Source organism: Urocitellus parryii, unplaced genomic scaffold, assembly GCF_045843805.1.
Source record: "Urocitellus parryii isolate mUroPar1 unplaced genomic scaffold, mUroPar1.hap1 Scaffold_67, whole genome shotgun sequence".
NCBI lineage: Eukaryota > Metazoa > Chordata > Mammalia > Rodentia > Sciuridae > Urocitellus > Urocitellus parryii.
In genome coordinates this window covers 2,064,547-2,079,859 of record NW_027554122.1, presented here as the reverse complement: position 1 = coordinate 2,079,859, position 15,313 = coordinate 2,064,547, and the positions used below count along the sequence as shown (strand labels likewise).

The 15,313-nt window shown below is 52.2% G+C and overlaps 1 protein-coding gene across 1 annotated transcript in view; it reads left to right on the top strand.

Moving 5' to 3' along the window:
- Positions 1-2,613: 2,613 nt before the first annotated feature.
- LOC144252911 (paired box protein Pax-8-like) overlaps positions 2,614-15,313 on the top strand; it is a 49,192-nt gene continuing 36,492 nt past the window's right edge. The window contains exons 1-2 of the mRNA XM_077794952.1: positions 2,614-2,653; positions 2,957-3,097. Coding sequence (XP_077651078.1) covers positions 2,614-2,653; positions 2,957-3,097 — 181 coding nt within the window. The remainder of the gene's footprint in view (positions 2,654-2,956; positions 3,098-15,313) is intronic.

Sequence of the window (15,313 nt, the reverse complement as noted above, 5' to 3'; positions counted from 1 at the left end):
AGTGTTCACACACACAGGCCCCCCCAGACCCCCCACACGCAAAGACTCCCCCCTACACCCTTCAGTTTCTCTCCCCTTCACTCCCTTCCACCTCCCCCAGCATCTTATCTTCCATACCCCAGAGCACTTCCTCGAGGCAGCAAGGCTCCTCCAGACCCACAGGGCTGTCCTACAGCTGTGATCCCAGTCCAGAGATCCCTGCTAAAAGCAGGGAGTGCCCAGCCAGCCCGGCTGGCCTGAGGGAGCTCCGGGACACTTGTCCTGCATACTCACAACTTTCCATAGACCCTGACTCCATAAGAGAGAAGAACTACAAAGAAACAGGGGGCAGCCCTTACCATTACTAAGCACCTCTCTTTCTACCCAAAGGACCCCTCCTCATCTACATCCAGACCCCCACATTGCAGAGGCTGTTGAGTCCTGCAACCAAGGACATAGGTCATCTCAGTCCTGCCCCTTTTAAGGTCCTTCCAGGAGGAGGTGAAATCTAGGCCCTCACTGTTCTTTCTCTAAACTCTTTCCCCAAGTTCAAAATCCTCATCCATTGAAAAAAGGGGACAGGAGGTATGCATGTGTTCAGGAAAAGAAAGGAGTCCCCTGGTATGGGTAATGGGACCATTCCTTAACTTCCCAAAGACAGGGTGTGGATCCTGCCTGTGTGGCCGGGAGGGGATGGCTTCAGAGCTGTTCAGAAGTCTGACCTGGAAGAGGTGCACACCAGGGTGGGAAGGTGGGACCTTCTTGCCTATGGCCCTATGAACAGGTTTCTAGGGAAAGAACTGGGCATGGAGAAAGTTCCCTCCAGACAAGGAAAGAAAGGAAGGACTGCTTCCCAGTGAACAGACTTGGGGGCAGGGGAGGACCATAGGGTGTCACAGCCAGACCATGCCTCTGCCTCTGGTGGTCAGCGACCTGGAAGGCCCCAGAGGCCCTCACCCTAAGGCGAAAGGCCTCCATCTCCTACTCCTCCAGCATTTCCAGGCCTACGGACTTGGGGCTCAGCTGCCTGGCCCTCTTCCCTCCGCTGGAAACAGAAGCTCCAGCGAACGTTTCTAACTCCTGAGTCCACTCAGCCATGTCCCCCCTGCAAAATCCTCCCCTTCCGGCACCCCCCTGCACCCAGTCAGCCAATCCGTGGCCTGTAAGCCTCGCCAGACCCATCTCCCAGGGCCTCGGCGGGATAAAACAGGTTGGCGATGCCGGGTGGATGGGAACAAACTTCAAAACGAGGAGAGACACCGGGCCCAGGGCACCCTCGGGGGCGGACTCAGGCAGTGAGGGCCTGTGGCCAGCCTACCAGGTATGTCGCTCAGAGGTTAGGTGAGGGCTGGCTGGGAGAGAGTGGGGATGAGTGAAAGGAGAGGGCCCCAGGCCAACTAACAGCCCTTTCTGTCTCAAGTTAAACGGGATAGGTTAGGACTGGGGCAGTGTGGGGAGGATGGAATTGGGACTTCTTCGGGCATCTACAAACCCGCATCTTCCGGACAGGACAGGCATGTTAGCTAGGCCAGGCTGAGATTGCCCCACTTCGTCCCCAAATCCTGGCACTCTAAGAAAGTCTAAGGTCCAGGGCCTGGGGAGGGGGGTGTTCTAAGCTTAAGGGCATCGAATCTTAAGTCCCTTCCCCTGGGTCTGTGCAGTTCAGCGGCGTGGTGGCGGGCGCGGCTGGGACTGGCGTGAAGGAAGCCCCGAGTGTTAGGCAGGCTGAGAGCGACTCCCCGGCCATGCCTCACAACTCCATCAGATCCGGTAAGGACGCGGCGCGGCTAGGACCCCAGAGCCCCGGTGCCGCCGTGCGTCCGTGCGTGCGCTCGGGTCGGTGGGGCTAGGCAGCTTACGCTTGGGGCTTGCGGGACCCACCTGCGTGGGGACGCGGCTGGGGACGCCACGGGCCTGGCTTACCGCTGGGGCCGCCTCACTGTTCTCGGGTCCCCTTTGGCCGGACTGAGCCGCCCTCCCCAGGCCTTGGTTTCCGCGGACAACACAGAGCGCTGAGGGGTTCTCTAGGGGGTCACGAGGGTTGTCCTTTGAGTCTCACGACCGTCTTGCATGGCCCACTAGGGTGGACCTCCTGCATATTCTGAGGCCCTGATCCCCGCGGGTGCTGGACTTGAAGCTCCTAGCCCCCGACCTCTAATCCCTTCTCTCCAGGTGCTCGCAGTCCTTGGCCCATGACTCCCCTCGCAGGATAGGGGGTCCCTGGCATCTCTCAAGCCAAAGGGAAAGGAGACTGTGGCCGGAGGCCTGGAGCTGGTGGCGCACTCTGGGGCTCTGGGATGCTTTCCTGCTCTGCACGTAGCAGGCGGGGACCGGCGCGCGCGGGGCTTTCGCTTGTTCGGACTACACTGCCCGTGGGTCTGAACCCCTTCGCCCGGAACCACGGCCTTCAGAAGCGCTCGAGCTCCCTAGCCATGGTGCCTGCTCTCTCCGTTCTGGGCCGGGGCCGGGCGGGGTCTGTATCGGGGTCTGTATCGGGCTTGAGCCCCAGGGTTGGGGCTGTTGGGCGCGATGGGCAAGGCCACCCAGACGCGCAGCCAGTGCGGACAGCGGGCGAAGGCGCGGCTGGACCCTCAGTGATGGATGGAGCCGGGCCAACGGCGGGGAAGGCGATTTATGGGGCCAGGGCGCATCGCTATCGATTTGGGCCGGCGAAGTGAGAGGAAATCAATATTTCAGATGAATTCTCTGTGAATATGAAGTCCCGCTCGGCAAACGGGACATTTGTTATAATAAGGAGGGTCAGAAAGCGCGCCTCACGGCTGAGCTGTCTATTTAGCAGCCAGCGCCGCAGGACCCGGCTGTGCCGCACAGTCGCCCCTCTCAGGGCTGAGGCGAGGAGGGGAGCGAGGAGGGGAGCCGGCAACCCCTGCGGCGCCGAAAGGTTTTTCACCCGAGTTCGCTTGAAAAGGCAGACGGGTCAGCAGGATGCTCCCTCCCTGTCCCCTACTTCCTTTAGAAAGTGTGGCCCTACATCATGGCCACCCCCTGCGGCGCGGGGCCGCTTCTGGGACCTGGGGTACAGACCTGACTGCCGATCCCTGGCGCCGCAGGTTTGGCAAGGCCCGGAGCTGGCGGAACTGCCTGGCACCCCTTATCGGTCTGCTCTGGGGAGCCAAGCGCTCTCCTAGACTACTTTCTAAGGCCCATTAGTATTTAGTCAAACCCGGGTACTGGGCGACGACGCCTCCCCCTTGGAATCTGGACGATGCTGGAAGGCCAAGCGCGCGGTACCGGTGCAGGATCGATCCCAAGCCTGGTTGATCCTCACCACTCGCTCGCCTTCGGGGTTCGGCCTTTCCCCTCGACCTTCCCCTGAACTTTCTGGCGGTGATGAGAGGAATGAGTACTCTGGACCTCGAATCTACCGGGCTGCGCGAGACCCTTGCCAGAGAAATAACCCGATGTCACAAGCCCTGGGGCTGGCTTCCCTTCCTGCTTAATTTTCATTTTGTAGGCTCTCATTAGAATAAATGGGAACAAAAGAAGGAAAAACAAAAGGCAACATTTACTTTTACTTCATTTGTGATCAATAAAGCCCCCCAAATGGACACTGCTTTCTCATAAGCTCAGATGCAAATTGCCTTTGGGTTTAGAGGAGGAGCTGTCTGCTCCTGACCGGGCCAGGTATTTTTCTCTTGGGAGTCAAAGGGGCTTCTCCTAGCCACTTCCCAAAACAAATAAAGGAAGAAAAGCTATGAGGGAGAGAGAAAAGAACTTTCTCCATTAATTTAATGCTAGAAGGAGAAGGGAGAAGAAGAAAATCGACCAAAAACAGTCAAATGGTTCAAGGTTGTCCCCTCTGCTTCCTGAAGCTTCTCCGAAAAACCTGAGCCCAAGACTTTCCTTCTTTCTGATCAGTTTACTTGACATTGTCCCAAATAGAGCTAAATTCATAAATTGATCCCGCTTGCTTTTATATGTCCATCCTCTCTTAAGTTCCAGCAGCTTCCTAAATTCCCCTCAGGCACCTCCATTTGTGACTTCCTGGAGACCTTCCGTTTAAATTTTCCCCGGAGTAGACTGGGCAGGAGCGTCGGCTTGTTTGGCTTTTCGTGAGAGCGAGGCCGAGAGCGCACCCTTTCCATAATCCCAGACGCCCCGAAAAAGTTTCCTGCGCGCTTCTGCTTCGCAGGTCCCCGCGACTCTCTCTGTACTCATCCTTGGCTAATCTTGCTTTGCTGAGATCATAGTATCTTCTATGACTTTCTTCTAAAGGGATCCTGCCAGTGGATTATTTTACCATGCGCAGGTCAACATCCGCCGGGATTTTTGTTGCATCAGGGAACAAAATCTTCTAGAGCAAACACCTTTTAAAAAATATTCAAAGACGCATAAGAAACAATAAAGGCCACATAGATATTAAAATGTAAATAATACCATATCAATGAGGTGGAGAGTTTACTAAAAGCAAGCAAACTGTCATTAAAAGTTAGGTTTGAAATAACTTGTCCGAGTCCTCTCTTCCTTTCCCTGAAAATAGATCATTCAGGTGGTAAAATGAGAAGTCAGATCAAGAGTGACTGATGCCTCTAAATACCCCCACAGAGATCCAAAGCCCTGGACCACCTTCTTGGCTTTAGAATGGGGGAAAGAAATGGAAATCCATTTGGGGAGAATTTATTTTTTTCCTGGAGTTTCTTGCCTGGGTTGGAAAAAAGCTCTTGAGAGGAGAGACAGTGTGGAGGACATAGAGGTATTGGGGTTCCCCTATTCATCTTTGTTTCAAGATGGTCTGCCCTCCTACCCTCTTCAATTCAAGTTAATTAGGAGATAATTTAGCTACCTTGTGAATTAGTTTTAAGATAAGTATCTTTTCAAGCTTTGTCACTTTAATTGCCCCACTGATTGATAAGAAGTAATTATTTCTAATTGACATTTTTGATGTCTATTGGAAGCATTTATTTGGGACTTTTTTGGGGGGGGTGGAAGGGAAGTTAATTAATTTTATCAGTCTTCACCCAAAAGGTCTCTGCCTGATTTTCCTAAAGAGGACAAAGAAAGTGAAGAAAACACACAAAAAATCAATCTCATGGGATTTTAATTACTAAGAGACATTTTGGTTCAAAGGCAGACACATAGTACAATATAACAAAACTTTCTATTTACAGCTCCACGTCTCTGGTTTTAAGGAGGTGCACATTTCACCGCATAGGTGTTCCCACGGATAGATCCACAAGCCCTTTATGTGCCCACTTCATTTTGAAGACAGGTTTCTCTGCTTTGTAATTAATTTTTTTGTGTGTGAAAAGCAAAATCAATAGAACTTGGTAGGCTCAGAAGAAATGAAATCATTTTTGTAAGAGCTAATTGTAGGAAAGATTTACCCATGGTCATCCTCGTTCTGTAATTATTGATGGAGTTGGGTGTAAAGGTGAAACTTTACTTATGATGTCATGCTGTCTCATACCTAAATCTTGGTGTAAACAGTTTAATCATTTACATCCTCCAGAACATTTTCCTGTTGGAGAGAGAGACAGGAAAGAATATAGAGAAAAAGAAGAATAGTGAAAGGGAGTCAATGGGGGAGGGGAAGAGAGAGAAGGAAGTGGCAGGGAGAAGAAAAGGAAGCACTTATTTCAGAAAGAAGGTTGCCAGGTGCACAGAACATTTGTCATCAGTAGGAGAAGATTAAAATCCTGCCTTCAAAACATATGCTTTTGAACACAAAATCTCTACCACAGCCCCTGCGCCACCCCTAACCATCACTCCCAAACCCCACTTTTCTATGCATTAAAAAAAAAAGAGGAATCTTTGGAAGCCAGTTGGTTAGGATATTGGGTGTTGAGCATCAATGTTTTGACTTGGGGTCCATGGAAAAGAAAGCCAAAAAAAAAAAAATACACATCATGCTCTGAGAACTGATAAAAGGACTAGAGTGTTATTATTTTTATTTTATGATTAAATCCTCAATGATCCTCGCCTCCATTTACATGAGGAGTCTTTTCGTAGATAATGTGTGACTTACTGACATCAGGAAACATTCCCGCATTAATCCAAAGAGGAGGCACCCAGACTCCAGCGCCCTGAAAGGAGGGGAACACAATCTTGCAATGAGATGCGCTCCTGTCACGGTAATCTCAGCCAGTGCCTTTTTCAATCGTTTAGGTATAAAATCTTGTCTCCTTTTAATGATGCTTCTCCCAGATTTTGTGGAGTTGAAAGAATGAGGAAACATCTTAAATGAAAAAGAAATTTAAGACATACAAACAGCAGATAATATCGCATACCAACCTCACTATTAGTGAAACTGAAAAAAATATATAAATAATGCAAAAAAAAATCAGCAAGGGAGAGTTTAGTAATGGAAAATTCCCCTGCAATTAAATGAAACAGTAATTTAGTGAAGATATGCCTGAATGAATTAGCATTTATTAATTGGTTCTCATAAAAACAATTGTGTGTGTGTGTGTGTGTGTGTGTGTCCAGGAGGGGAGTGGGGGAAGTATGTATTTTTTATAGGAAAAGTTTCTCAAATTTTTCTATCAAATGATGTCATTATCACATTCCATTTTGTGAAAAATCCCAATTCTCTCACTGCTCAAAGAGCTTGGGGGTGAAGGGAGGAGCCCCCTCCCCAGCAGGAGGAATGAAGCTGATCCCTCTTTTCTCTTGGTACATTTCTAAACACAAAACCCAACCCGTGGGGAACACGCTGGCAGCATGTCATGTTTAAGAACATCCAAACCGGATCCCCAAAAGACTCTCAGGCACCTCACTCTGGCTGGGGGGCACTTCTGGCTGAGGCAAGGAAGGCTGCTTTGTGGTTCTGGTCCCCCCAGAGGGCAGGAGCATCCTCTGGCTCCGGCAGGAACTCCAGTTTGTAATCTCAGCGAGGCGCTTGCTAGGGTTGACTGGCGCATGGATGTGTTTACTCTCTCTCGCCACAGTTGGTCTGTCTTCAGCTCTCAGCATTTTAAAGCTGCTCTATTTATCAATCCAAGAGGTGCCGGGAGTTCTCAGTTGAGTTGAGCAGCTTTAAGCTCTGTGATTCCGAGTACAGAAGGAACCAAAAGATAAAAGAAACAGTTTTGGGGAGGGGGGGAAGAAAGCAAGATTTGAAAGTGCAGGCGGCGAGTCTTGATTCAAGATCGCAGATTATCTCTGCTTTTGTTTCAGTTGAGACTTGGAGCAAAGCTGAGGCGCTGCCCCCAGCAGCCCCCACCCGCTTCAGAGTTGAACCCCCTAGTGAAGTTCTGTGAAGGAAGGATTCTCTGTGAGTTCAAACTGGGACTCCTGGGCCAGGTTGTCTTGAGGAGGGAGCCAAAAGTTCTGCCCAGGAGAGGTGGGCAGTCATTACTGCCTCCGATGGGGTTTCTTAAGGGTCTAGATGATTTTCTTTGGGGGAGAAGTACAGAGAACTACAATCCAAGGGTCTCCTGGTTCCTACAGGCTCATGCTCCCAGGCCAATCCGAGTTCATCCAGCCACCAGTAAGCGCCCTGGGATGCGGTCCCTTGAGCCAGGGCAGGGTAGACAGAGGCATCCACCCTCTTTATTTATGTGTAGTAATAACACTTTAAAGCAAATCTTTGGGGGTTGATAATTATTTTCTCAGGTCCAGAGTTAGGCTGACAGGCCCATCTGGGCTGCCAAAAGCCCCTCCTGACACGTCCCTTGGCCAGATGGGGACATGATGAGCAATTATCTCTTAGACAAACCACTGGCCAGAAAAACCTTTGTTTTAAACCCATAATTCATGTCACTGAGTCTGGGCTAGACCTCAAGTGGGGGGTCCTTCCCCAGGAATGGGCCTCAATGGGAACCAGTATCTCTTTTCCGAAGCATGTTCAAGACCAATTGTCGGGAAGTCAGGGGTTCCCCCAGGATATTTGGGTCCTTCTTCTGTGTTTGCTCTTCATAGTTCCAAATGTCACATGAGATGCCAGATATTTCTGGGCTCAGCATAGCCAACTTCAGAGCCCTCCCGATCTGCCTGTTCGACTTTTCTATCCCAAGAAAGGGAGCTGAGCACCCTCACCTCAGTGAGCTTGCAACAGATGGAGGCTGTGATCATGGCCTCTGAGGACCATTCCAGGTGTGGCCTGTGCTGGCAGCAGGCATGTTCACTGTGCCCTCTATTCACACACCCTGTCAGGCAGGCATGGCTCCTGACAACCGATTAGGCTTGATGTTCAGAGAGGTCCATCCACCTCCAGTGCCCTCTCCACCAACCCCACCCCCTCAGAGCCCCGCTTACCAGAGCTCTGTGCAGGGGTGAGCGGGGAGTGGACCATCTTGCAACCTCACTGGAACCTCTGCCAGCACCTTCGGTAGGAGACCCTGTGCCTGTGCCGGCAGTGACCTCCAGGGCTTTCCCCTGTCAGGTGCCTTTCTGGCAATTTCTTAAAGCATATTGCCTTTTCAGAATGGCTCTCAGTCTTCCCGTCTGTGAAAGGGGAGAAGTGGCCGTGGCCTCTAAGCTGTCCTGGAAGTCTCTCTGAACAGGAAGGAGCACACCGGCCACCGGAAAGGCAGCGGGAGGGCCTTCTCTTAGCAAATCACCTCCAGGGCTACCATGTCTCCACTGGGACCAGAAAAATAAGTCATTCTTGGGTCCCCAGCTGTGGAAGTTCTGAAGGAAACTTGATTTCCTCCCTTGGCATCTCAAAGGCACAAGGGCCTCCCTGCCTGCTCCATTTCAGAGACTGAGGAGTTGCTGTGTTGGAAATAGGGCCAGAGTTACCAGCAAGACCTGCCTCTCCACCAGGAGCCAGTGCTCGGGCCCAGCCACAGACGGCACAGCCAGGCACGGGGCCGGTGCTGGGCAGCCTTTCTCCAAGTTCAGGTCCACTTCCTGGGCAGCCTCCTCAGGGCCCCTTTCCCTCAAGAGTTCAAGGCCAAGACCTCTGCCCCTGTGCAGCTTCTGTAGAGATCCACTCTGTAGTCTTAGGTTGAAAGGGGTTTCGTTTTTCCCATTTTCCCCTGGACATAGCTGCCCAGGTCCCGGGCTCTGTGCAATCCTCAGGGGAATGCCGCCTCTGGTTTAAGCCGAGTGACAGAAAAGAAAGAAGCTGTACTGGCCTCCCTTTCTTCAGCTCTTTTCTTCCTCCTCCTTGCTCAGCCACTGTGGTCTCCGGTGCTGTCTTTTCCCTTGTGTTCCTAAGTGGCCTTGGCATGACCTGGGTAGTTTGTGCTAATTAGTCCACTGGGACAAACTGTCACTGTCAGACCAGCACAGCAGAAAGGTCCAGGAGCTGGCTGGTGACGCATCCGATGGGGAAATGGCTCCACCGTCTGGCATCGTTTGGGCAGCGGGTCTGCGCGCACCCTGGGCTGTGTGTGTTGGGCTCTTGATCCTTCCAGGAGAACAGCAGAGCTTCGGTCTCGGGAATGAGCTTGGGGACTGCAGCAAGGTGTCAAGAGAAGCTGAGGGGCTTTTGACATCACCATGAGCCAGCCTCCTGATCCTGTTGGCCCTCCTCTGTTCCTGACCGGGCCTTGCTGTTTTCTCCCTGTGTGACCTTATGCAGGTCAACTCTCTTTGGGCTTGATTTCTTCACCTGTATTCAACACGGGGACGTTGCAGAATTTTCTAGGAAGTAACGCAAATAAAACAAGTGTCCTCACCTGGCACATAGTGACCACTTGAGGAAAGTTTTCTGCTTCCTGCAGTGGTCACCAGGGAAGGTGGTCTCCATGGAAGGTTGTCCCAGGGAAAGTGGTCACCAGGGAAGGTGGTCTCCAGGACATGCTCAACGAAGGTGACTCTAAACCCAACACTGAAATGTGGCATTTAGAATTTAGGAGAGAATTTCTAATATTCTACAGGTACCAGATAACAGGCCCAGCAGGCAGGAGTGCTGGGGTTAAGCAAGGGGACACATTGTGGGCCAGCCAAGGTGCCTTGGCCACGGTCAGCTGTGACCACAGCCCCATCCAGAGGGGCTTATTTCATTTTATCAGGAAACCCAGTCACAGGGAAAGCACTGGGCTTTTGGCAGAAAGGGCTGACCATGAACTTTATGCTGGACTCCAGAATATCCTGGGAGCTTAGAAGAATTAGCTTAAAGTAAAAAGCACTCTCCATGGTTGGCAGAGGTGCTGTGTGCAGGAAGGCGGCCCCAAGCACTTGTCCTGACGCCCACCCTCTCTGCCTTATACTTTCCGACTATGTAGACATGAACCAGTTTCCCTATGACATGAACCCTGGTTGTCCCTCAGAAGTCTCTGAGTGGCTGGACACCAGCCCCTGGCTTGAGTTCTGCTTGGCTGTCTTACTGAACACTGAGATTCTTTCCTGAGCATCATCAAAAAGGAGATGGTGGTAATAGAGGTGACTCTCTGGTACTGACTGGGGCCCACTCAGTGATGAGCCATGTCTCTGAGGTGGGAGGGAGGAGAGAAGTGACACTAGATGGAGCATCATGGTGGGAAGTGACACCAGAGCCCAGCCAGGAGGCAGCGGTTCAGCTTTAACAGGCACACAAAGCGCTTCCCACCATGTGCAGGGACCTGCCTGCGGCAGAGGCATTCATGGCCAGGGTAGTGGAGACCCATAACTGGGCGTCCATCAGGCAGAGGTGAGAGTGCCTACCTCCTTGAGGCAGGGTGCAGGAGTCTTGAGATTCCCTGTCATGGCTCCCGTGTGGCCCAGAGAGGGAACCCCCAGGTGAATCAACTCGGGCAGCACAAGGAAGGAACACCAAGGGGCACAAAGGTCATTTATCTTGAGCACAACCATGTCATCCCCACTAGCAGGTAAAACTAGTGGCCTTCTGGAGTCCTGTGAATCCCTGGAGCACTCTGGTCCAGAAGGGCAGCCTGTGTATGCTCAGCTGTCCCCTAATGGTCTACACTGGGCTGCATCTGGGGGCAGCAGCCAGTTCAGAGCAAAACATGGCACAGCTGTTGGTGCTGGTGCCAGAGAGATGTTTCTGCCCACTTCTCCTAACTCAGAACACTCATCATGCACTTCCCATGCCAACCTGTGCCTCCACAGGACCCTGCCTCCCAAGCCCCCTCCCCCACAGTGAAATGGCTGTGGTCTGAGGCTCCCTTCCTTGGGGCTTGGCTGGGTCCTATCAGCTGGAAAGTGTCCATTGCCCAGGGACATCTGAGGCCCAGGGGTGCACCGTGCCCCTGCCCACGCCACTCTTCGTCCCCACCTCCCTGGCAGTCACTCTCTGTACCGTGAAATGTGACACAATGGTGCACACACCCCAGTTGCTTGCAGACTAGTTTTTCTGTGCTCCTCCCAGTTCCCACGTAGACGGTGGCCAAGGAGGCCAAGAACCTGTCTTTCCTCTTTGCTGGAAGAGGAAGGGAAAGATTCAGAGGCTGGCTGTAGGGGTCACACCTGGCTAGCTCTGAGCCCCCCACTCACCCCTCACGCTGGACAGCCTGGAGCCCTTTGCTCTGTGATTAGGGTACTCATTCTCCCTGTTCAGAAGGCTGCCTCCAGGTGGGCTGGCGTCATGCTGGTCAAGCAAGGCTTGGCACGTCCAAGCCCTCCTCAGGCACCCAGCTCCACTGCCACTGACCCCTAAAGCCTCCAGGGGCCCTTGCACTGTGTCTTCAGGCTGCCACGCCATGCTTAGCGACTCTCATCTTCTGGACTTGAGCTTGTTGGATGAGCACCTGCAGCTTGTGTCCCCGCACACCCTGGGAACTCCATGGGGCTGTGTCACACCAAATAGTCCACCTGGCCTAGAGGTGGTTAAGGCCAGAGGGGACTCAGGGATGAGACTGTTGTCACATTGTACTGAGGAGGAAACTGAGGGCCAGAGAGGCCCTCCTTAGGGCAGAGCAGGAACTCCCTCCCAGGACTGGGTCTCTCTCTGTGACCCTGTGGTGTCTCCCAGAGCCTGGCAAGGGTAGAATGAGGGCTGACCAAAGCCAAGGGAGTCCTGGCTGTGGCCTGTTCTGAGTGAGCAGGACCCAGTGGGGGGAATGAGAAGAAGGAGTCTCCCTCACCTGTGGACGGTGACTGGAGGACCAACACACACACACACACACACACACACACACACACACACACACACCATGTCTCAGGCTCCTGCAGGGCAGGGTTGGCCTTGAGAGAGGCCGCCTCCTTAAAATTTGCAGCCTGGCTTGCTGGTTGTCTTCATTCCAATCCTGCATACATGACACACACAGCACTGTTGCACAGATGCGCACATACAATACACACACACTGCTCTCCTGCACACACATTAAACATACTGAACCATGTGTGTGCGTGCACATTGAACACTGTCCTAGGTCCTTCTCCACGAAGGCCCGAGAAGCCCGTGCTGTCATAGATGCCCAGACACTCAGCTCTGAAATCACAGGTGCAACTGAAGAGTCCCAGCTGGACCCGCAGTTGCTAGGAGAAAGTGGTGGTAGGTGTGGTAGGGCAAGTGGGAGTCCCCTAGACACAAGGTGACTGACCTGTGACCTCCCTGGTCTTGCAACCTATGATGCAAAGGAGCTCCAGTATCCCAGCCATGCCCACCATGCCCGCCATGCCCACCCTGCAGATCCAGTCCCTTGTTGATGTTTTGGACACAAGTGGTCACTGAGGCCCTGTTCAGACCTTTGGGTTCAGCATTCTGGTTTTCAGATGAGGTTCGAGGACAGTCAGTCATTGGGCAGTGTCAGCCCCTACCATTACTCTGGGGTGCCTGCTGGTTCTTCCTCCCGGGTGGACAGTGGCAATAGCAGCAGGACCCATCCTCTCCAGAATTTGGTCTCTCAGGTCCCCTGAGGACCTGAGGATGGACATCAAGGACGGGTGGCTGAGGGCTGTCTCGAGCAAGCTCTTCTGCTCAGGCCATGAGAATGTCCTCCCTAATGTCTGCCTCACCCAGAATTCCCAGGAGCTCCACGCCAGGGGGACCCTCAGCTTTGGCCCCACAGCCTAACAAGCAGCATGCCCCAGCTCACACACTAAAAACTGAAGAGGAAACATGGAAGCCAACCACAGCTACAGATTGTCCCAGCACCCACATGAACGTGTTCACAGCTATTACACCAATATGCTGTCATCCTGGAACTCTTGCACATCCGAGCAATCAGGGTCAGTGGAACTTCCATAAACCACTGATTCTCTCCCAGGGTGAGCAGAGATACCCATAGATGAAACCTAAAACACTAGCAGGAACAAGTACTTTTATGGATAAAATACCTTTAAATTCAAGGTGCACATTTTTCTATTTAGGAGCCACTACACCATTTTCCCCTTAGGATCAGGGATCTGATTGATCAGCACATTACAGTTTTGCCATGTTGAGCTCCCTGTTCTGTAACACTCTGTGCAGAACACATACCTTCCAGGTGCCCCATGTCCTGACAGGTGTCGGAATAGCGGTGTCAGCTTGAGGCTGGATTTGTCTGATGGCCACATGGTGATCGTAGCCCCCTGATTATGTGAAATGCTGAGCTGGACCTGCCTCTCTCCCTCAGAAGGAATCCCCAGGATACCTTCACTCACCTTTGCTTTTCCTAACCAAGGCCCCCTTCATTCCAGGCATATGGTAGAGCAGGTGTGCAGTGATCTTTTAAGGAACTCAGGTGCTTTGCTGGAGCACAGTCCATCTCAGAGTGTCCTGGGCAAATTCTCACCTTGACCCCTACCATCTCATTTACTCTATTCCTATGACACCCTGTCATCCAATTATGCATCCCCTGGCTGTGCAAACCCTGAGTTCCAACTCTGAATTGCTTCAAAGAGTGTAATTATGTGACCATTCAGTTCAGTAAGTAAATGTCTACTGGGCCCCTTCGTGGGGAAGGCGTGGCATTGGGCTTTGGGGTTACAGAGCTCAAGATCCATAGTCTCTGCCTTCACATTGACATTCAAAAGAGAGAAAAGCAAACTGGACTTTTATCCACAGTTGGAGAGAGAGCAGAAAGACCTCAGTCTAGACAGATTGAAAATGCTGAGCAAGGGTGGAGGGAAGCGCTGGACTGGGAGCCATCCTGTGGGACCCCAGCAGAGATGTGTGTGCCCTTGGGAAGGACAGCACTGGGGAGGTGGGCATGGTCCAGACCTGCTGCCGGGGCCCTTTACAAGAGAAGCCAGTCCTTGGCGTTGACTCTAAGCTGTTGTTATAAAGTCTCAGGCCTTTCACTGACTTGTATGTGAAACTTCCACCCTGGCTTGACCTAAGGCTTTGGGGGTTGGAATTTTCATATTCTTTTTAGCTCTCTGCCAGAGCCACCTACCTCCTGGCTGTGCCCCCTGGGCTTGATGATGTTTTTTATTAAGTAGAACAGCTGTGGCAATTATCTGTGATAGCTAGATTATTCACATCATCAAAATGTTCCAGTAAGACCCTGGAAATCTGCATCCTTCACAAGCTCTTGTGGATGCTTTTGCGGGCTCTGTAATTTGAATATCTGGATTTGGATATGGTTTGTCCACCCAAGGTTCATGTGAACATAAGGGCATTGAGAGTTGGTAGAAACTGTAAGAGGTGGCACCCTGGCACGGGAGAGGTTGGTCCTCCCAGGACCAGATTAGTTCCCTCGAGAGTGGTCTCTGACAAAGTGAGACCCGGGATGTGGTGGGTCGATGCAGCATGAGCACCTCAGCAGAGATGGGCAGCCTGACTGTGCACTTTTCAGTCTCCAAAACCTTGAGTCAAAATAAGCCTCTTTTCCTTATTAGGTGCCCAGTTCTGAGTATTTTGTATTAGTGACACCGAACAGACTTAGAAAATCCACTTTTGAGAAACTGATCTAGAATCAGAAGCCCAGTGGAGGCTAGCCGGAGGCCTGTCCCCTGTAGAGACTCCCATGAAAGTTCACTAAGTACACAGCCCTTCTCCTTGGACAATGTCTCCTGCTTCCAGAGACTTCCATCTGGTCATGGGCAGGTGCAGATCAACCTGGATGTAACCTTAGATTTGCTTGTAACTGGCTATGCACAGCCTAATTACCCCTCCAAGATGCTGCTCTTGTCTATGAGTGGGGCTCCCAGGGCCACCTCCCTTGTGGGCTGTTGTGACTTCCAGCCCTGCTGCAACCGAGGCCCCATGAACGTTTGCTAAATTGGACTAAACAGGAACCGCTTCCCCGACAGCACGTTGACAAGTCCTGTGGACATGCGGCCAGTGCAGAGCCCCCCTGCAGACTGGACCCATGTGGGAAAGGTCTGAAAAGGAGGAGAGCCTGGGTGTCCTGGCAGCCTGGGGGAACCCAGCCCAGCAGGCAAGGGTGATGGCTGCCTGCCTGGGGCTTTGTTACGCTGGTTCATTGATATTCTTCCATTAAAGAAGAAGTTGGCCACGTGATGGAAGGGTCAAGAATGGAGACCGGACAGTGGCTCCCTGGGGAGGTCGTGATGTCAAGAGAAGCAGATGCCCTGAGGGAGGGTGAGATGTGAGGTA